At 41.5% G+C, this 20,095-nt stretch overlaps 1 protein-coding gene across 1 annotated transcript in view; it reads left to right on the plus strand.

Annotated features, from left to right (window-relative positions):
- Positions 1–20,095, plus strand: part of csmd3b (CUB and Sushi multiple domains 3b) — a 2,092,226-nt gene that overhangs the window by 1,809,777 nt on the left and 262,354 nt on the right. The window contains exons 35-36 of the mRNA XM_041189252.1: positions 14,009–14,133; positions 15,713–15,809. Coding sequence (XP_041045186.1) covers positions 14,009–14,133; positions 15,713–15,809 — 222 coding nt within the window. The remainder of the gene's footprint in view (positions 1–14,008; positions 14,134–15,712; positions 15,810–20,095) is intronic.

Here is a 20,095-nt window from a genome sequence, read left to right on the forward strand (position 1 = left end):
CATAACTCTTGGCAAACTCTGTCCTGCCTCAGCCAATCTGCACCTGGAACCCTCATCCATGCATTTGTTACCTGACCACGTAGGTAGGTGAACCTGCACCTTTACTCTTATACTCAATTCCAGAGTATGACCTGAACTGTCCGGGTGGGGTAAAATGGTCTCGGTTGGTAACTCAGTAAAACTCAGTACTCTTGCAACTGTTGGGTAACTCTTGTAACTCTTGGATAACAGTCAAAACTAGTATACTGCTCCATTCAATTTCAATTAGTACTCACATATGCTGTTGCCTTTTACTCTCCTTAATTTCAAATAGTATTCAAATGATCACTCAGGGAAGTATGTTCCCACCTATGGGAGTGATCAATCCCACCCACAGTTATCCTTTCAAGTTTCTCTCTCTGCCCCTAAATACATGCTTTTTATAATACCAGGATCACAGCTATGGCAATGTTTGGTGCAACCTACCCCCTTCGCCCTCCCACTCCACACTTTTTGATTGTAACATTTTAATGCATGTATCCTTTCCATGTCCTGGGTTCATGAATAGCCCAATTACATATAAAGATGTCTTGATGGAGAAAATTCTGGGCTTAACAGCATCATCAGGTTGGTGAATGAGTTTTACTTTCTGAAACAGTTTTGAGATTAGCATTTCCAAGGGATGTGTGGGGCCAATCCAGACATATTGGAACCATGCTACCGGACTGAATATCGAGTTCAACAATTTTAGATCATGAACTCTCTCCTCCATCCCCACCCCCTTTCCGTTCCCCCCCCCCTTTTTTTCCCAATAATTTATATAGATTTTTCTTTTCCCACCTACTTCCATTATTTTTAAATATATTTCCGTCCATTGTTTTATCTCTACCTTTTAGCCTTTTTTATTCCTTCACCCCACCCCCACTCAGGCTATCTGTACCCTGCTTGTCCTGCTTTCTACGCTTAATTAGCACATTCCTTAGAAAATATCACCACCTTCAACACCTCTTTGTCCTTTTGTCTGTGACATCTTGTGGTTATCTCCACCTATCACTGGCCCTCTATCCAGCTCTACTTGTCCCACCCCCCTTAAACCAGCTTATATTTCACCTCTCTTCTACTTTTACTTAGTTCTGTTGAAGGGTCATTTGGACTCTAAACGTTATCTGTGCTCCTCTCCGCAGATGCTGCCAGACCTGCTGAGTTTTTTCCAGGTATTTTTGTTTTTGTTTTGGATTTCCAGCATCCGCAGTTTTTTGCTTTTATCTAATAATTTTGCAAGCCTTGTTGACACTTGGTCAAGACAGTTACTTAGATCCAGACAAACACACACTATGGTGTGATCTGATTGTACCAGCTATTTCTTGGTTAACATACTCTGAAGTCAATCCATTATGTCTGTGCCTCTGTTTAAATAATTTTGTTTCAGTTCCCAGCTTGATCTAAAAGTTCAAAGTCCCACTGGCTCCTGGGATATGCAACTTGACCACTTTTGAAGATTGTCAATTCACAAGCTGCCTTTGCAGTACAGCTGCTTGACCCTTTAATGTTGGCTCACTTTAAGTTGAATGCATTCTTGTTAAAGGACTGGCTACAACTAAACCAGTGCACCCATGGCTGGCCTTTTCCACCCTGCATAAACTTAAGGTCATCCAAACATCTGCTGCCCATAACCTAACATGCATCAAATCTCATTGGCCAGAATTTTATGTCCCCAGGCAACTGGAGGCAATTGAAAGCGATTTTTCGTGGCCTATCCACTTTTACAATTGGCGGATGGGCCAATCAGCCAGTCGACCTTTACATTTTTGCACAAACCTCGATCCAGGGCAGGATGAAATCTCCATGAGGAAATAGAGTTTTTTTTGAGGTATACTTTCAGGTTCTTGATTGTGCTGTATGGACATATTTTGCAGCATTTTTGTTGCTTTGTTTGTTCTGTGGAGGCCTGTAGTTCCCTGAGGCAAGTGTCTGCCTTTAGGGAGTTCACTTGAAGCGCTCACCAACACCCTCGATGACGTCAGTGCCAGGGTCCCACTGGCAGTGCTGAGCCTTTCTCAGTACATGTTTTCATGCCGGCTGGCCATTAATTATCCATCCAGCGTGAATTTGCGGTCGGGGGCTTGCTTCCCATCCGCTCCTGGGCCCGTTGATCGTGCGTGCCCGACGAGCAAAACATTCAGGCCATTCACCCATCACCCCTGTGCTCATTGACCTACTTTGGTTCCTGATCCAGTAATGCATCAATTTTAAAATTTTCACCCTTGTGTTCAAATTCTTCCATAGCAATCCCCTCCAACCCAACAGCTCTTTTGAGATCTCCACACTCATCAGTGATTTTAACTGGTCTACCCTTGGCGACCATTGGCACGAGACCATAGGCCAGGATTTTCCCCTTGGCGATTTGGGGGCGGGGCCCGCTCTCCGAGGGGAAAATGACACGGGATGGCCAATTGAGGCCATTGACAGGCTAGTTAAAGTAGTTAAAGACCTGCCCGTCCAACCTTAAGGCTGGCAGGTAGGCCAGGAACCCCAGCGGGCTCCAGATTATTGATGAAACTTCATCCACTGGCAGGATGAAGTTTCATGTCCATATTTTTAAAAATTAATAAAGTTTATGTGGTCTTGATTAACAAGTCCCATCTCGTGTGACATTGTCACATGAGGAGGACATTTTAATAATTTTTTAATTTTTGTATTTTTAAAATTTTTCAGACTGTCACTGGTCTACCTGAGGCAGTACTTTGCCTCAGGGAGAAGTACGTGAAAGAAGGCACTTTGTCAGATGGGGATTCCCTCCCCCACCTCCCCCCGGAACAGGAAGTGCATAGTGTATGCCGTTGGGAATGCCGCTGGGCGGGCCTTAATTGGCCTGCCCACTCAAAATGGTGGCGGGCCCCATTTCAGTGGCGGGGTCTGCCCACCATCTAAGGGCAAGATTCTGCCCATAAGCTCTGGAATTTTCTCCTGATACATCTCCACTTCTCTCTCTATCCTCCTTTAAGACACATCTTAAAACCTACCTCTTCAACCAAGCTTACAGTCATCCATCTTTAATATCTTTGTGTGTATCTCTGAGTCAAATTTTGTTGAGTAAGACTCCTGTGAAGCACCTTGGGATTTTTAACTATATTAAAGGCACTATACAAATGCAAGTTATTGTTGTATTGCTGTTGAAATTTTGAAGTGTCACCTACCATGGCACCGAGATTGGGACAAAGATTTTGATGAATTTATTTAGACTATATTTTCCCCAGTGCTGTATGGCCCCTGCAGCAACCACAATGGATTCTTTCTGAATTTGCCATTTTTCTTTTCTCCTGATAACGGAATCTATAGGACATCAGTCATAGGCCTCATTGGGCCTATCAGTGATGTTTTGGGCAGAAATCACAGTTATGCTCAAGAATATCCAGAGCTGGAACAGTATAATGGAGTAGCTGGACAAAATAGTGACTCCTAGAAAGTAATTTGTCAGTTAGTGAAAACAAAGATAGGCCCAGGTTCCAACCCAAATTTCAACCATTCTTCCCAACACCACCATCAGAATTGCGATCAGATTGCACAATTTCCATTTTGCAACTTCTTGACCTGAAATTATAAGCAGTATAGTTAGTTTCTGCCCCATTGTTTTCTGATCATTTATGATCAGAAGATCTTCACTTGAACATTGCACTTGTGCAGTTTACAACATAGACCTCCTGTGTGCAGCTACCATAATGGGCATCAACATGAAAAAATACCCTGTATTACATTAATGACACTACTTTCACTTTGTCTAATTTTATTCACTGTTCCATTAGAAAATAATATTTAAAAAAAAATAAGATTTGCAGCATAAGAACTGGAATTGAATTAAATGTTAATGCGCTTTGAACCACCTTGTGCTGCCCTTAATCTTCAAATATGTAACTTCTATTAATTCAATTTAGTGTCCTCGTTCCCAGCTGAGAATATTTATGTTGTGAAAGGTTTCTAGTTTGTGAATCTCTTGTTAACTTTCGCTTCTACTAAGTCACTAATTATTTTTTCTTTTGGTCTAGCCAAAATTTGTTGTGTTTAGTTGTGAACAAATTTATGCTACGACGTTTTGAACCAGTGTTTCATGTTTCACAACATATATTAATATAGCGTGATTATCATAATAAAACATCCCAAGACGCTTCACAAAGGCATTATGAAACAAGACACCAAACCGCATAAGATATTAGGTCAGATGACCCAAAGCTTAGTTTTTTTTTAGGAGCGTCTTAAAGGAGAAAAGTGAGATAAAGAGGTGGAAAGGTGTAGGGAGGGAATTCCAGGATGTGGAGTAGTAAGAAGTCTTAGCATACGAGAGCCGAACATGATGGTGTTTTATGTAGTCCAGCCAGATCTGGTGATGGCTGGCTAAACCAGTCATCCACCTTATTCTTTCAAGCCTTCATCCCTTGGAGAGTGGAGGTAAGGGCCATAACAGGGGAATGGCTTTTATTAGTTAATTCCAATAATTGTATGTTGAGGAAGAATGAGTCTGAAGCTAGCCTGTACCTTAAAGCAAGTTTATCCCCAAGACAGCAAAGTAAAATCACAAACTCTCCCAGCTCCTCCCTGACACCCAGAGTGAAGTATTTATGTACTTCCCCAATCATTCCCCAGTTGGGGACTGTTGTGCTTAATTATCAACTGAAAGCATGCATTCTATTGCAGCACAAATTCAGCATTAACATTATTGGCTATTAGGGCATCCAAGGTTCTTTTTACTTGTATTTATTTTTAAGTAATACATCTTGCAAAAGAAGGAGCATGATGAGGTCCAACTTCACTCCCCTTTTATACTTGTCAAATTAAGGATATTGGATTAAAATTAATAAAACAATTCGATTTTTTCAGTTAAGTTCAAGTTCACATATAAAGTGCCTACCCTGCCTACCACTTGTTTCTACGCTTGATTTGACGTGGTTGGGAATTTGTGTTTTTAGAAATGTTTATATTTCTATGTTTCATAACTCTCACAATATGATTGAAGGCCTGTGCTGTTCCATCCAGTCACTTAATCAAGATTGTGGCAAAGTTTTATCTTTTTGAATTTCAGATTTGGTGAGGGTGACTAGATTTGATAGTTGCACAAGGTGTAAATTTCTTTGGTAATGTGGTGTGCAGCTGTGATGCTGTGACAGTTCAAGGGGTAATGGGCGTGAACACATAGGGAACACAGCAGCAAGTGTCATCTATCATTTTTCCCCACACGCCTGCCTCATTCATGCTGGATTTTTTTTATTTGACTTGGGCTCTGAATAGCCAGTGGTGGCCACCTGTTCTATCATTATTTTATGGTCCAAGTTTTGACCTATCTCAAAGGTGAAACAACAGCATTTTAACTTGAGTTAGAACAGGGTCCGGCACTGTCTTAATTTTAAAACTTATGTTTTTATTTGTGAACCCCTTCATGGCCTTGTTCCTCCTTACTTCTGACATCTCCTCTGCCTTCAATCCTCAGAGTTCCATGTTCCTCGAATTTTGGCACTTCGCACAGTTCAATTTTTCATCACTTTTTTTGGTGGCTGTGCCTTCCGTGCCAAGACCCTAAGCTCTAGAATTACCTCCCTAAACCCCTCCCTGCCTACCTCTCTTTCTTCCATTAAGACAGTCCTTAAAATTAACCAGTTTAACCAAGCCTTTGCCACCTACCCTTATCCTCCTTCAGTGCCTGGTGTCAAATTTTATTTGATAATGTTCTGTGAATGGCCTTGGGATATTTTACTATGTTGAAGGTGTTGTATGCACACAAGTTGTTGTTTTGGTTAAAAGGACAAGCCTCAGTTTCGATTTCCTATGCCAAAATAATCTGACCTCAATATATCAAACTGAAATTGTAGACCCAAAGTAATTACAGTGGAAAACACAACTTTTGTGGTGGGTGTCAGAACAGATTTCTTGATGATAGTCAACACATGTCTTTTCATTAGAAATTTGACCTGAGCAAACTAAAACCCACTTGAAGACCCACAAAAACTGTGCAGCTTTCTGGAGCATTGGCTCTTCAGAATGGTGCAGCATTCACTGCTAATTTGAATTCACTCTATGAAGCTGTCCCCTCCAGATAAATTCAGTCTGTTATATGGGAGGTAGATTCCACTGCATGTCTTTCAAGAATACCTACAGGGGGCCTGCTTCCAAATGGAGTAGCTTGAAAACCTCAGATAAATTCTGCTTGATGTCTCCTTACTGCTTCAAACATCAATCATTTAAAGTACAATTAAAAACCAAGTGCTAAGCAGTGACCTTTGTAATCCTGGACAATTTACATTATTCATAACAAGAGCAAAGCTGGGTATTGTAGTATGTTCGGTAACACATATCTTTGCTTTCCCAAATCTTCCCAAGCTTTCGAAATTCACTAAATTCTGGGTGCTCATCGTAGACTGGAAAACTTCAAATGTGACACCCTTATTCAAGAAAGGAGAGAGACAGAGTTGTCAACACTAGTTTGTGTGAGGGCACCTTTTAAAAGTTCTCCTTATGTCCCCTATGCTAAGCTTTGGCCTTCCACTCAACCCTGTGTCCGCTCATGCCAAGCTATGTCACTTTCACGAATCCACTATGTCCCATCATGCCCCCACGCCAATCTCTGCCCTTGCACCCACCCACTATATTCCCTCATAACCCCTATTCTAAGCTATGGCACTTTCATGCCCCTTGACCCCACTGTATATATTCTAGAACCAATGAACCTATAGTGTATAGTATTAGATGTGAAAAAAAGCTTTGAACAAAAGTAATCAATTCATATCTTCCCCCATGATGAAAAAAGGCTGCACTAATAGTTGATAAAAGTGTCAATCACCCAGTCCCTTGAACGTTTCAATACAAAACCCACAAACACTTGACACCACTTCACTTGTATAAACAAACATAGTGAATTTGACAGCAGAGATAAAGAACCTGAGCTGTCAATCAAACAATTTTTCCTCTGGGTAGCAGCTGTTTCAAAAAACTTAATGATTGTCTGGGCTCTCAGCTGAGAGTCCTGACACCTTTCAGAGTAGTAAAACACCTGGTCCTGGTTGGGGGGGGAGGTGGGGTGTTGGGTGGTTAGGGGGAGGGTTGTCAAGGGGACCATGAGAGTAGATCAGGGGGTTGGAGATGGTAGTCGGATGGTCAGGATGGTAGTTGGGGGGGTCAGGAGGGTAGGTGGTTGACGGGGCGTGGGGGTCAGATGGGTCAGTACCATAGTTACCCAAGAGTTAAAAGTAATTTTAAACCTTCTAACATTTACTAGGTAACTATTCTGCTAACTCAGAACCATCCAAAGTCTCCAGTTTAAATTGAAGTATCAGATGGTTTCAGGTGCGGGGCAGTTGTCCATCAGGAGTTTAAACTTCCCAGGCAATTTCCATGCAGGCCTTGCATGGGGACTTCCTGGGGGTGATCCCACAGCACATCTTCTGGGAAACCTCTGGGGTATGACCTGCTGGGGAACCGAAGTTCTGGGCCCTTGCCTAATTTCAGAATTTTTTTAAAAATTCATTCATGGCATGTGGGCTTCACTGACTGGGCCAGCATTTATTGCCCATCCTTAGTTGCCCTTGAGAAGGTCGTGGTGAACTGCCTTCTTGAACTAATGCAGTCTATGTGGTGTAGTTACACACACAGTGCTTTTAAGAAGGGAGTTCCAGGATTTTGACCCAGCGACAAGTGAAGGAACGACGATATATTTCCAAGTCAGGATGGTGAGTGACTTGGAGGGGAACTTCCAGGTGGTGGTGTTCCTATCTATCTGCTGCCCTTGTCCTTCCAGATGGTAGTGGTCATGGGTTTGGAAGGTGCTGTCTAAGGAGCCTTGGTGAATTCCTGCAGTACATCTTGTAGATGGTACTCACTGCTGCTACTGTGCATCATTGGTGGAGGAAGTGAATGTTTGTGGATGTGGTGCCCCCAATCACTCACACTGACCCCCCAACTCCCCTTGAACCCCGACTAGCTCCTGATGCCTCCCGAGTATCCCTGACCCGACCAACCCACCCCCCAACCTTCCGCCAACACCCCCCACCCAAACTGACTAGCCGCCAACCTGACTACCCTTCCTAACCCATCCCAGCTAACCTCGACCAACCTATTATCTCAACCACCTGCCACATTGCCCACCTTACCCACCTATTACCTCACTCACCTGCTACCCTAGCCCAGCCACCCAACTCACTCACCACCCATTCACGAACATTCACACTGGACCTTTAATGTTACCATATGGCAGCTGTTACTGTAAATAGGGGGTGTGTCCCATCTTCCTCCAATGCTACAGCGCTGCGATGGAGCTCTCCAGTGGACTCTGAGCTCTGCAGTTCTGGAGAATCCAGGCTCGGAAACCTTGGCAAGAAATGCGGACCAGTGTTGAGGTGTGGAAAAGTTTGAGCAGAACGGCATACTGACAATCATTGCCACTTCACCGAAGAATCAGATAAATGTTTCTAATTTTGAAGTTGCATTAAGTGTTGAACAAATAGTTCAATGTCTGTTCTCCTGAAATGGGAAGATCTACTTAAAAGGAGGCTGTGCAAGGATATTGAATTGCAAAGGCAGTATCTCCCCGGGTGAAAACAGAAATGGATAGGAGCATAGCTCGATGAAAAAGCCCTGGTGAATAAATCAAAAAACCTCATAAAAGCCATGGAGATGAATGACATCGACAGCCTCACATACTTTCAAGAGATCTGTAACCGCCTCAAAAAATATCAGTAAATTAATGAGAAACAAACCGCCCCTTCTGAACTGATGCTGGGCAGCTTTAATCACATGCTATCCTTCGAGATGCTCCCTTATGCTATCCGTCATCAAAGTCTTTAATCACAATTGAGACAAGACTCATGTATCTGTACTTTGAGGTTTCATTGCAATCCTTTTTTACTTTAAAGAGCTAGGTTGCATTTATAATGAGCTAATCTACTGGAATTTAACTTGTAAGGCATCAGGGGTGTTTGCAATTTCTCAGCCATCTCGATCAGCATCCTTGGATAGAAATGTTAGTCTGCAGCTTAAATTGCCTTAAGCATCCTAAAACCTTTTGCTATGTAATACTTGCAATACTAAAGGTTTCAACTCAACTCTTTCCTTTCTACTCCATTAATTCAGGGACCAGAACCCCAGCACAACATGAAGTCACTAAATAATCATTTCATAATCTTACCATTTCCCCACCCTCAGATGCTATTTTCCCACTGGTAAATAGTCTAATATTCTTTTGAACCCTGCCTGGATGCTGTTTCGTTACTTGTCTTTATAATTTCCTCATGTTCTCTTTTATTGCATATCCTTTCGCCTATTTATTTTTATGGTTCTCTCCCATACAGTTCAGAATTTTACATGATCTTTGCTGGTACTAATTCCCTGCTGTGACTTCCATTTTCATACATGTGTACAATTTAGGTTGCCACAGTACAAAAAGGCATTTGCAGCTATTGAAAGGGTACAGAAGAGTGCAATCAGAATGATTGAAAGGATGGAAGGATCAGATGATGAGGAGTGATTATGTAAATTGGCCATTTTCTCACTATGAAAGAAAAGGTTGACAGATGATATGATTGCTGTTTTAGGATTCTAAAGGTACCAGATATTATTGGCCACGGCAAACTATTTCACCATGCCCAGAACAGAGGGCATGGTTTGCACTTAAAGAAGGTTAAATTCAAAGTTAATCTGCAGGCACAATGGACTGGATTTTCATGGGGCTGAGGAGATGCCGTAAAGGGCTGAAAATAACAGCTGCAGACCCAATTCCAGGACTCCCAACCCCATCCTCAGAGTTTCTGATTTTCAGGAGTGCTTTTTAAGGGTGGGGGCTGGTCCGGATCATGAGCCCACACCCTGCACTCCTGACCTCGCCGGCTTCACTTAGGAATAGGCATGTCCTAGACCTTTGCAGTTTTCATGGAGTTGGGCCAGCTTTTCATTGATTCGCCATTTACGGCACCTCAGAGGTGTCATGTGAAAGTAAATACATTTGCTGATTCAAGTAGATTTATGATTTAAGCCTCCCCTCACTCTACCTTGTGAAGCGTTGTCTATCATAGTATTCTTTACACCCACTCAACTTGCAGCAGCATCCAGCCTTCGCTTTCTGTGCAATTCACCACATCCCATCATTGTAATTCCTTATGCAGTGGAATGCATGTATCTGATAGTCACCCTTGTCAAATGCACTGAATTATTTGGATGAATACTTCAACTTCCCTCTCTCATTGCTCTTCTTATTTACCCCTTGTAGGAGTAGAGCATGCAAAATGCAACAGACTGGGACGGGCCTAGATGTGGGACACCATTAATAATTCAGCTCACAGGTGCAGAGGAGCACATTTTTGTCCCTCAGTCAGAGATGGAGAGACAGGGAGCTCAAAAATTGATGGTGTCAGAAGTTGGCACACACAAGATCACTTCATTTCATCAGTAACTGAACTATGAGAAGACTGAGCATGGAAATTAACAAAATTGTGACTTTTCCATAACAATATCATATTCCCTACTATTGTCTTCCAGGGCTGTCACACACACAGTAAGTGTTGCAGAACATCCATTAGGTCAATTCCTCAGTGAACCTCATTCCTTTAGAGGGGGCAACATGACAAGATGTACAGCCCTGCACCATGCAGATAATCGCCCTTTAGTAGGTTCACTTAGACAGTTAATTGGGCTTTCAGCTTGTGACTCGTGTGACTGGTGGCAGAGACAGCTGTAGACAGTCCGCATCAGAGGGTACAATGCTGTCCAAGCTCTGCTCATCTGGAGACTGATACAGAACCTGGGGTCTACTGTTGAGAAGGAGAATGCTAGAGTTGTATCAGCAACTTAACAGCAACAAACATGCCACACACACGCACTATGATACTGGAGGAGGTGGAGGACTCCAATTCGATCACTAGTGGGTTAGTGTTGCAGGGAATTGCAAGAATGTCTGCCATAGAGAGAAAGAGAGTCCATCTCAGAAATGGTGCAAATGATCGGGGAAATTTACCTGTAATAATACTTCCACTTAAACCCTACAGAGATATATTATGTGCTGATCTCCCCAGGAAAATAATGGCAAAATGTCATTCTAATGCCATCATTACATCAAAAATTACTAGAAAATTCTGGGGCAAGCTCTTTTCTAAATTTAGAGACTGTGAATGGAAGAGTGGAAACTTGGAATCAATCAGAAATCAAACAGGTACACAGTACAATTGCAGTGCTGCCGCTAGAGTTTAAATGAGAACTCATGAATATTCAATATATTGGATGTGAGTGCCAGGCTGAGTGAACAGAAAAGCCTTGATCAAAATAAATCATGATTCACTTTTATCAAAAACTTAGCAGGCCTCAAAGGCAACTCCCATGCTCCAGCCACTATATAGAAGCATCAATGTGGAGAGTAGAATGCTCCAGTCAGAAACCATAGACAAACAATGAAGTAGCAAACAATAGCCAGGTCTGTATGGACAGTTGTAAATCCATGGTGAAATTCATTGGCTTTACTTGCAGAGTGTTCCTATAATTGCATGGGACTTTGATTTTTTTTTTATTCATTCACGGGTTGTGGGCTTCACTGGCTAGGCCAGCATTTATTGCCCATCCCTAGTTGACCTTGAGAAGGTGCTGGTGAGCTGTCTTCTTGAATTGCTGAAGTCCATGCAGTATTTGTACACCCACAGTGCTGTTCGGGAGAGAGTCCCAGGACTTTGATCCAGCGACAGTGAAAGAACGACAACATATTTCCAAGTCAGGGTGGTGAGTGGCTTGGAGGGGAACTTCCAGGTTCCCATCTATCTGCTACCCTTGTCCTTCTAGATGGTGGTGGTCGTGGATTTGGAAGACGCTGTCGAAGGGGCCTTGGTGAGTTCCTGCAGTGCATCTTGTAGATCCCGCCCGTGGATAAGGCTTCATAAAAGACGCAAAGGCCACTTGGGCTCTTCGCCTGCCCGCCAACCTTAATATTGGATGGGCAGCCCTGACAATTAGTTCAACTGTTTTTTTAATGGCATTAACAGGCCTTTGACAGTTTGGTGAGCGTGCAGCCTGCTGAACGGAAGATTGGAATGATGTGTGGTGCCGTCAGGACCACGCCCAATGTCACTGCGCATCATTTGATGCATTGGCATGCGGGGCCAATTCTGCCCTTTGAAAAGTTAAAACATTAATGATGTGTACATGTAACATTATCTATCTCCCATTATCAGTGCAGTTCAATATTTCCTGCTGCCAGTGGCTGAATCTAAAGTAATTAAGACATCTGTACCACATACATTTAACAAACTGGTAGAATGTTTGGTAGCTTTTGAGTAAGATTTCTGTTCCTGGCAGTCATGTGGCGAAATACATATTTTTGAAATTGGTTGTCTCATTTAAAGGAAGAATGCAATTCTACCTACCTGTGCCAGTAAGTGAGAAGAGGTCTCCATTAAATGCCTACTGATGTGGAACTGAGAAGCAATGGAAAAAATGTGTGTATTCCTTAACTGTTGTGTGGTGGAAGAATATGTCAATAGTTCTCAGGTGGATGAAAGTTCTTGACTTTGAGTCAGCTTCTTTTCTGCAGTTCACCTAAATATCACAATCTCCAAAATACATAAGAATATAATAGGAACATAAGAAATAGGAACAGGAGTATACCATTTGGCACCTCAAGCCTGCTCCGCCATTCAATAAGATCATGACTGATCTTATTCTTGTTTCAATTTTCACATCCCTATCTACCCCCAATAACCTTTGATTCCCTTGCCTAACAAGAATTTATCTGCCTTAAAAAATATTCAATGGCTCCGCCTCCACCACCTTCTGAGGCAGAGAGTTCCAAAGTCGCACAATCCTCTGAGATAAAAAAAAGTTCTCCTCATCTCTGTACTAAAAGGGTGATCCCTAATTTTAAAACAGTTCTGGACTCATCTGCAAGAGGAAACATCTTCTCTATGTCCACCTTGTCAAGGCCAATCAGGATCTTATATCCTTCAATCAAGTCACTCCTCACTCTTCTAAACTCCAGTGGAAACAAGCCCAGTCTGTCCAACCTTTCCTCATAAGGCAACCCACTCATTCCAAGTATCAATTTAGTAAACCTGCTTTGAACTGTCTCCAATGCACTTACATCCTTCCTTAAATAAGGAGACCAAAACTGCACACAGTATTTGAGGTGTGGTCTCACCAATGCCCTGTACAACTAAAGCATAATACAATTCCCAATGATCAACTTGAGAATTGAATACAATTAATTCTCTTCATTTATGTGTGATGTCCATTTGATATGAATGAAACTGGAATTTCAAAAAACAAAGGAGATAGGGAGGATTTTTTCTAATAATTGCTAGAATATTGAAGGTTATCTGATGGCAAGCAGTCTCGTAGTAGCTCATGTATGGAGGACAATTGCAGATTGTAGATCATTTGTTGTTCTTTCATGGCAGATGGGAACATAACAGTGTATAACTTACCTGAAGCATTTTGCAGGCCTGGATAAACTAAGGCTGTGCGTAACATCAATAATTTAGAGTTTACCTGAAATGAAATGGCCTGATTTACTCTAAGGTTCTCCCATAAGAGCTTTGATTAATATATAATACAATTACTGTATTTTTTAAACCAAATATCAGTATAGATTTTTCTGTCCATTAGTTGGAAAACTGGATTAGTTGATGGGTTGCTGTAAAGTTTAGTCTCATGGTGTGTACACATTAAGCCCATTCAACAAGCAGATCTGTTTTCAATTAGTTATTAAATTGAAGACCACACTCAGAAGTTACATTTTATATCGTTAAAAATGTTTTGTCCAGTTGCTGATTTCTTTCAGCACTATAAAACTGCTCTTTCTATTCCTGATATGCTTACAAGTATTCAAAGAGAATAAATAAGAGATACCGAATGTTTCTTGCATCTCTCAAGACAGTAAAATTGCTCTATTATTCATGGTTCTTTTAGTAAATCTTCGATAAGCTGTTGTCAAGCAGCAGCATGTCTTTTCCGTTCCATGCACACTAATATTACTGTCAGGCCACTTTTCAGTTTCAGCATTTCCATTTTTTTTCAGTGCCCTGTGGTGGAATTTTAACAAAGCGCAGAGGGAGCATTCTGTCTCCAAGTTATCCTGAACCATATGACAACAATTTGAACTGTATCTGGAAAATCGTGGTGCCAGAAGGTGCTGGTATACAAGTAAGGCTCCTATTACTGCACTGTTTATTCAATGTTGTCGTATCTAATTCCGATTATTTAGAACAGATGCTTCTGTTTCTATCTTTGTTTGTTCTGTGCTTGTGCTCATGTAACTCAACAGTGTAGTTTTGCTGATATTTAATCAAACCGTAAAGGTTCGTAGTCTGATCTTAAAGGTGAAAAAAATGCCTACTGCTATCAGTATTTGTAAGCCTTGGTGCTGGACCACAAAATTTACATTTGAGCATCATCTCTCATCCAGCCTGGGTCTAAGACTGCTACCAATGAGGCCTTGTATAGCCTGGCATCATTTATCTCTCTCTTGTAGAGTCTCCAGTTTCAGATTATTTTGGCTACAGTTTTGCTGAGGGAATTAAATCACTGCTTTTGCAGAATACACATTATCTGTGAATACATTTTCTGCATTCCTGGTCAGAATTACACAGGAGATTCTGCACAGGAAGCACAAATGTTTAAATCATCCCCTGTGCCATCCATATAGGTGTTTGTTGCACAAGTAGGCAATCTAACTGCAACCATTTGTTAATTATGTACAAAATATGCAAGTTATCTTATCTCAATTCACAAAAAAACATTGTTTCCATATTAATTTGCCACCTGACATATTTATTCCTCTGTTGCTGCACTCTTGTGATAGTCATTATGTTCTGCCCTATCTGGTTTTATCTTTAATAAAATAAATCTCCTTGAATAAAATGGCATCAATCCAAGACTGACTCAATGTGCATAATACCAAGTTTCCAGCACAGACACTTGTACAATCTGAACCCCATGGTATGCATTTCTTTAACTCCAGGCAATGATGTGATAAGGAATTAGCAGAAATTCCACTTTGGAAGATTGTCATCAGATTTCATCTGAAAGGGTCAGAGGAAGCTTGTAAAACAGAGGCCTCATCCAGCCCTATGTAATTGTTTCTGTATAAGTAGTAAAGCGATAAACGGATTTAATAGGATAAGTGCAGAGAAAATATGTTGTCTTGTGGGATAATACAGGGATGGGGCATAATCTTAAAAATGCAGATAGGCCAGTTAGGAATGAAATTCAGAAGCACTTTTTCACATAAAGGTTAGTGGAAATCTGAAACTCTCCGCCCCCCAAAAAAACTGTAGATGCTGAATCAGTTAAAATTTACAAGACTGAGATCAATAGATTTTTGTTGGATACAGACATGAAAGAAAAAGTGGATAAGGACTGAGGTGAGGTACAGATCAGCTGATATCCAATTGAATGGTGGAATGTGCGTGAAGGCCTGAATGGCCTATTCCAAATCATAATTTATCGAACTTTGACAGTTCATCGATACAAGAATCTTGGAATAATATTAATAACTTATTAGCCACTTTTTGCACAAAACATCATATTCTTCAGTCATTTATCAATTGAATTAATTAACATTCAAAGTAAATTTAAAAAGCAGCAGATATTACAAAACACAAATATGCCTTTATTTATTTGCATTTGGAATGATCTCAATCGTAGTTTACATTAAATAAATTTGAAGCACACACTTGGTACGGTTTGTATTTTTCTAAATTAATGCATTTATGTTCTCCAGGTTCAAGTAATAAGCTTTGCAACTGAGCATAACTGGGATTCATTGGATTTCTTTGATGGAGGTGATATGAATGCTCCAAGACTTGGGAGCTTTTCAGGTAAGAAGCCGGATAAGACAAATTTGTATCAAATAAGTAGGTTCAAAACTGAACTATCATGCTCACTTCATCATATTTCCTCTTTTTTGGTTAGTTCATTGTTACGTAAATATCTGAAAAATTGGTAACCAGGAAAGAACAGGAATCTCACAAATAAACTGAAAGATTATCATAAACTGCAACAGCATAGATCAGGTGGTTTATGCTGATCACCTAAACCATAGTTGAGGTAACCTAATCTGGCAGGTTTTGCTCCTTATAAATGAGATTCATCATTTTTCTTTAAAAAAAAACATCTATTTCAATGTATCTCACTTTTTAAAATAACCAAAATTTGCAGTTTGTATTCTCTTTGCACCTGCATTCTAGAGTCTAACCATACATGCACTGCTTAATGTATTTTGGAATTGTAGATGTAGGGGAGTTACTCTGAGCAGGAGGTATGGCAAAACCATGAATGTGGTTTCTTTAAAGCACAATTCACGCTTTATTATATATTTCCCTGAGGAAGTTTTCACTCATGTGTTCCCTTTTGGATCCATTTAATGCTTGCCAATAACTGATGCTTTGAAGATTGTTGAAGGCCAATAGAAACATACTTAAACTGAGCACAATGAGGTATAACTTATTTTACTGTGGTAACATGCAGTTAAATATACATTTAGGATGTTCAAATTCATCAATTATCATTAAAGTGCCAAGTGTAAACATGCTTTCAACAAAGACAAGTGCCCCAGATTCCTCAGGGTTTTTGGAGCCTTGATCATAGGCTAATGTATGGTTCTACGGGATCACTGCCATTTCTGAAAGCTTACTTAGTGCCTTATAAGAAGCAGAATTATTACCTTCCTCTTCAAGGTTAGCAGTGGTCAGAAAATGGGACTTTCTAAGTCAGGAGTTCTCACTCTTGGCTCCATTAGGATTGGGCATAACAGGCTGTGAACGGAAGTGTATCAGCTTCTACAAGGTTATTTATGAACTCCACTAGTAGGGAACAGGCAGGCAAGTGGGCTGTTTGTGTTATTTACTCCTACAACAAATGCACCAAACACTGTGACAATGATTGGTAATCTAAACAAAGGGTTCTTTATTAAAGAATAACAGGGTCTTAGAAGAGCCCTTCATACAAGCTTTACTTGCTCATAAACAGTGCTCCAACTACTAAATCACATGTTAACTTGCATCACTTACTCTGATGATGTGTACCAAACCCAAAGTGTATGTTAATCAACTTGTTAAACTACATGTGCAACAAAGCAATATCATAACAGACTAGACATCTAAAGAGTGCAATTGCTTTTCTAAATTGAGGAGATTGGGTGGGGGGGTGTGGTGGTAATGAGGCATGCAAGAGTGGGAAACACAGCTGGCGGGGTGACTTAATTAGGTGGGAGCCGAAATGTTCCTTTCCTGAAGGTGGGTCTGAATTTAGAGATTAAGTTAGCGGCATGTTTGTGGCAGGTCAGGCCTCACGCTATCCTGTGGTGGGTTCTTCCTTGTAATCCATTTGCATGTCATGAATACTGATTATATTAATACTCCTTGAGATTATGTCATACCTTCAAGATAAAATCAGCAGCACGCAGGAATCTTGTGACTCCTGGTTCTCATTTGTTTAAAGGTGGTGTGTGTGCAACAGCTAGCTTTGTGCAGTTGTGTGTGAGGCCAGCTGTTTTCCTTGTTGAGCTCTGCAGCACAAGGGAAGGGAGCAGGAGAATGTCAGCTTGCATGGAGGCTCAAGACCAGCAAGGACAAATTAGGGATGAGGGAGTGTGTGGACTGGAGTCATGAACATGGAGGACTAGAAGAGGGATCCAATGAAGGACAGAGGGTTGGGTCAGGGGAATGGAAGAATGAAGCGAGTAGGGCCTTATGTCCTGGGTGTTCTGGTGGGTTGTGGGGAAAGTTAGTCAAGGTAAGAAGATATGGGGCCTAAAGAGCAGTGTCAGTACTGTCCACATGTGGATTCATCTCAAGGTACTGCCTGGCAGTGTCCTTACAGGGCTTCACCTCCAACATTTCAATTATCCCCGCTGAGGGTGACCTTTGACAATGCCCTTTATAAAGTATAGACTGGAGGGAAGGCTGAGTCTGCAAGTTCAGCCATACCCCACAGAGTGGCGAGTACAACACTGGACACGAACATGAACATTCAGTAAAGAAGACGAAAAACATATCCTTTCTTCCACAATGAAGAAATAATCCGAAATCCTCAGTAAACATCAATGCATGCCAACCATGAGACATGCCAGTACATTTAGGTCTCTGACTAATTGAACCTCAACAAATGACGGTGATGCACACATGAAACCAAATTAATCTGAAATGGTTACATGTTAAGTTTACATTTGAAAAACACCCATGCCTCCTTTGCACTCTGAATAAGTCTTAAGTTAATGAGTTGGGCAGGAAGGTTGTGGCCATGATGAAGAGCCTCCCTGTTTGTTCAGAAGGCTTCTTTTATAACCTCTTCATACTTGCTACACTATCAGCTGATGGCTGGTTTCACCAATGAACAGCTTCCCCCACCACCCCGCTGCCCCCACAGTGTGATCACACGTGCCTCCCTTGCACAACACCAGTACTTCAAAGTTTAATCATAATTGTGTGGCAACCGGCCAAAAAGTGAGGGCCAAAGTGGCGCCCATTTCTGGTTCCGCCATCACTGTGGTTAAAATTCTGCCCAGTGAGTGGGGAGCTCTCATGGGTATATCGAAAACAAGGGCCCGGATTTTTGTGTTTTTTTGTGGTTGAGAAGGGAATTTTCTTGACCCCACAACTGTGTATCTAATCTGCAGGAGCCTTCCTGCTCTATTTTTGTGTTGGGGTTGTGGCCATGCGTTAGAGATGGGTCTAACTCCTCTGGTGGCAGACTGCAGGCAGAAATGGACCCAAAGTCAGGGATGGTCCAATGCTGATGCGGCCCGGATTCAAGGCCTGTCTTTGTGGTTGAGAACATCACTGGCTTGAAACAATCAATGAAGCAATGCAAATCAGTTTTACGCACCACCCCCAACCCTTCACTCCCCATACTCACCCTCACACCTCCTTATTCTCCCATCACGTATTCACCCAAATGTTCACTTTTGGCCCTATAGTAACACGTTTCAATCCCTTCAAATGCACATGGAACTGTCAAACTAAAAAAAAATTAGCTGAATAGGCCTTTGGGAAAAAACACATCCCATCCAAAGCCCTGCCAACTCTTAATATTGGCGACACAGGTACATCTCAGATTGCAGCATTTCCTAATGAATTGTAAAGCAGGAAACACTCTTCTGTTTCCTGGTCACAGTTCACAATCTCATTCAGTTGTAAATCAGGAGGCCCTTCCAATAGTGGCCGTCTCCATGAAAATCATGGGGGAACTGAACTTGCCATCTTTAAAATAGCACTGGCATTATTTTTTTTAAAAAGGGCACTGGTGTGGGGGGTGTGGGGGTGGTGGTTAAAATCCGCCCCATTTCCCAAGCTGGTGAAAATAGTCAGCTGTGGGAATGGAGGCGGGACTGCCGGATCTAGGATCTGGCCATCTTTTTGCTTGTCTCCGTTTCGGTCCCGGTTGGAACCGAAAGCTGGCCAAATAATTCCATGGACATGTGTAGGCAGGCACCAAGGATGCTTTGGCTGCTCAAGATTAATGACGTGCCCTCTCACTGAATCTGCAAGCTTGGGGTGGATCAGCATTGGGCTTAAGCCTGGAATAGCTGCCATGCAGGATCCTGACCTGAGAAATTTTGCGACCACCTCTATCAGCAAAGGTCAACATCAAGGTGACACTTGGTATAAGTTAAAAATGAGTACTAACTTAAAGATGTATATCACTGGTTCTTCTGGGAGTCTTTTGGAGGTAGTCAATCTACATTTTGCTGCTGTATTACAGACTGTACGGAAACAATTTTTTAGTGTGCTTAAGTGAAAATAAAGGCAACAGCATGTAACCATTGTTTTACAGATTAGATTTTTTTTCCGGTATGTATTTCTGAAGTACAAGAAAAGTATTATCTGCTCTTGCATTGTGTACATTCCTCAGTCCCTCATCTTTAGTCAATTAAAAGGATTACTGTTTACTTGCTTAACTTACAAGTGGATTGCAATCATCACAGACAGAAATCAATGTAAGCTGCTGTTCATATTTCAAGCTTTTGGGCAGCAGACCCTTAGGAGATATGGACTACCCATTCACAACTTGCTTCTTAAGACCATTTAAAAATTTCCATTCTCTTTTGGAAGCATGAGATCTGGATCTGAGGAAGGCAAATCAAAAAATTAACTGAATGATGAGA

This window comes from Carcharodon carcharias, chromosome 6 (genome assembly GCF_017639515.1).
Source record: "Carcharodon carcharias isolate sCarCar2 chromosome 6, sCarCar2.pri, whole genome shotgun sequence".
NCBI lineage: Eukaryota > Metazoa > Chordata > Chondrichthyes > Lamniformes > Lamnidae > Carcharodon > Carcharodon carcharias.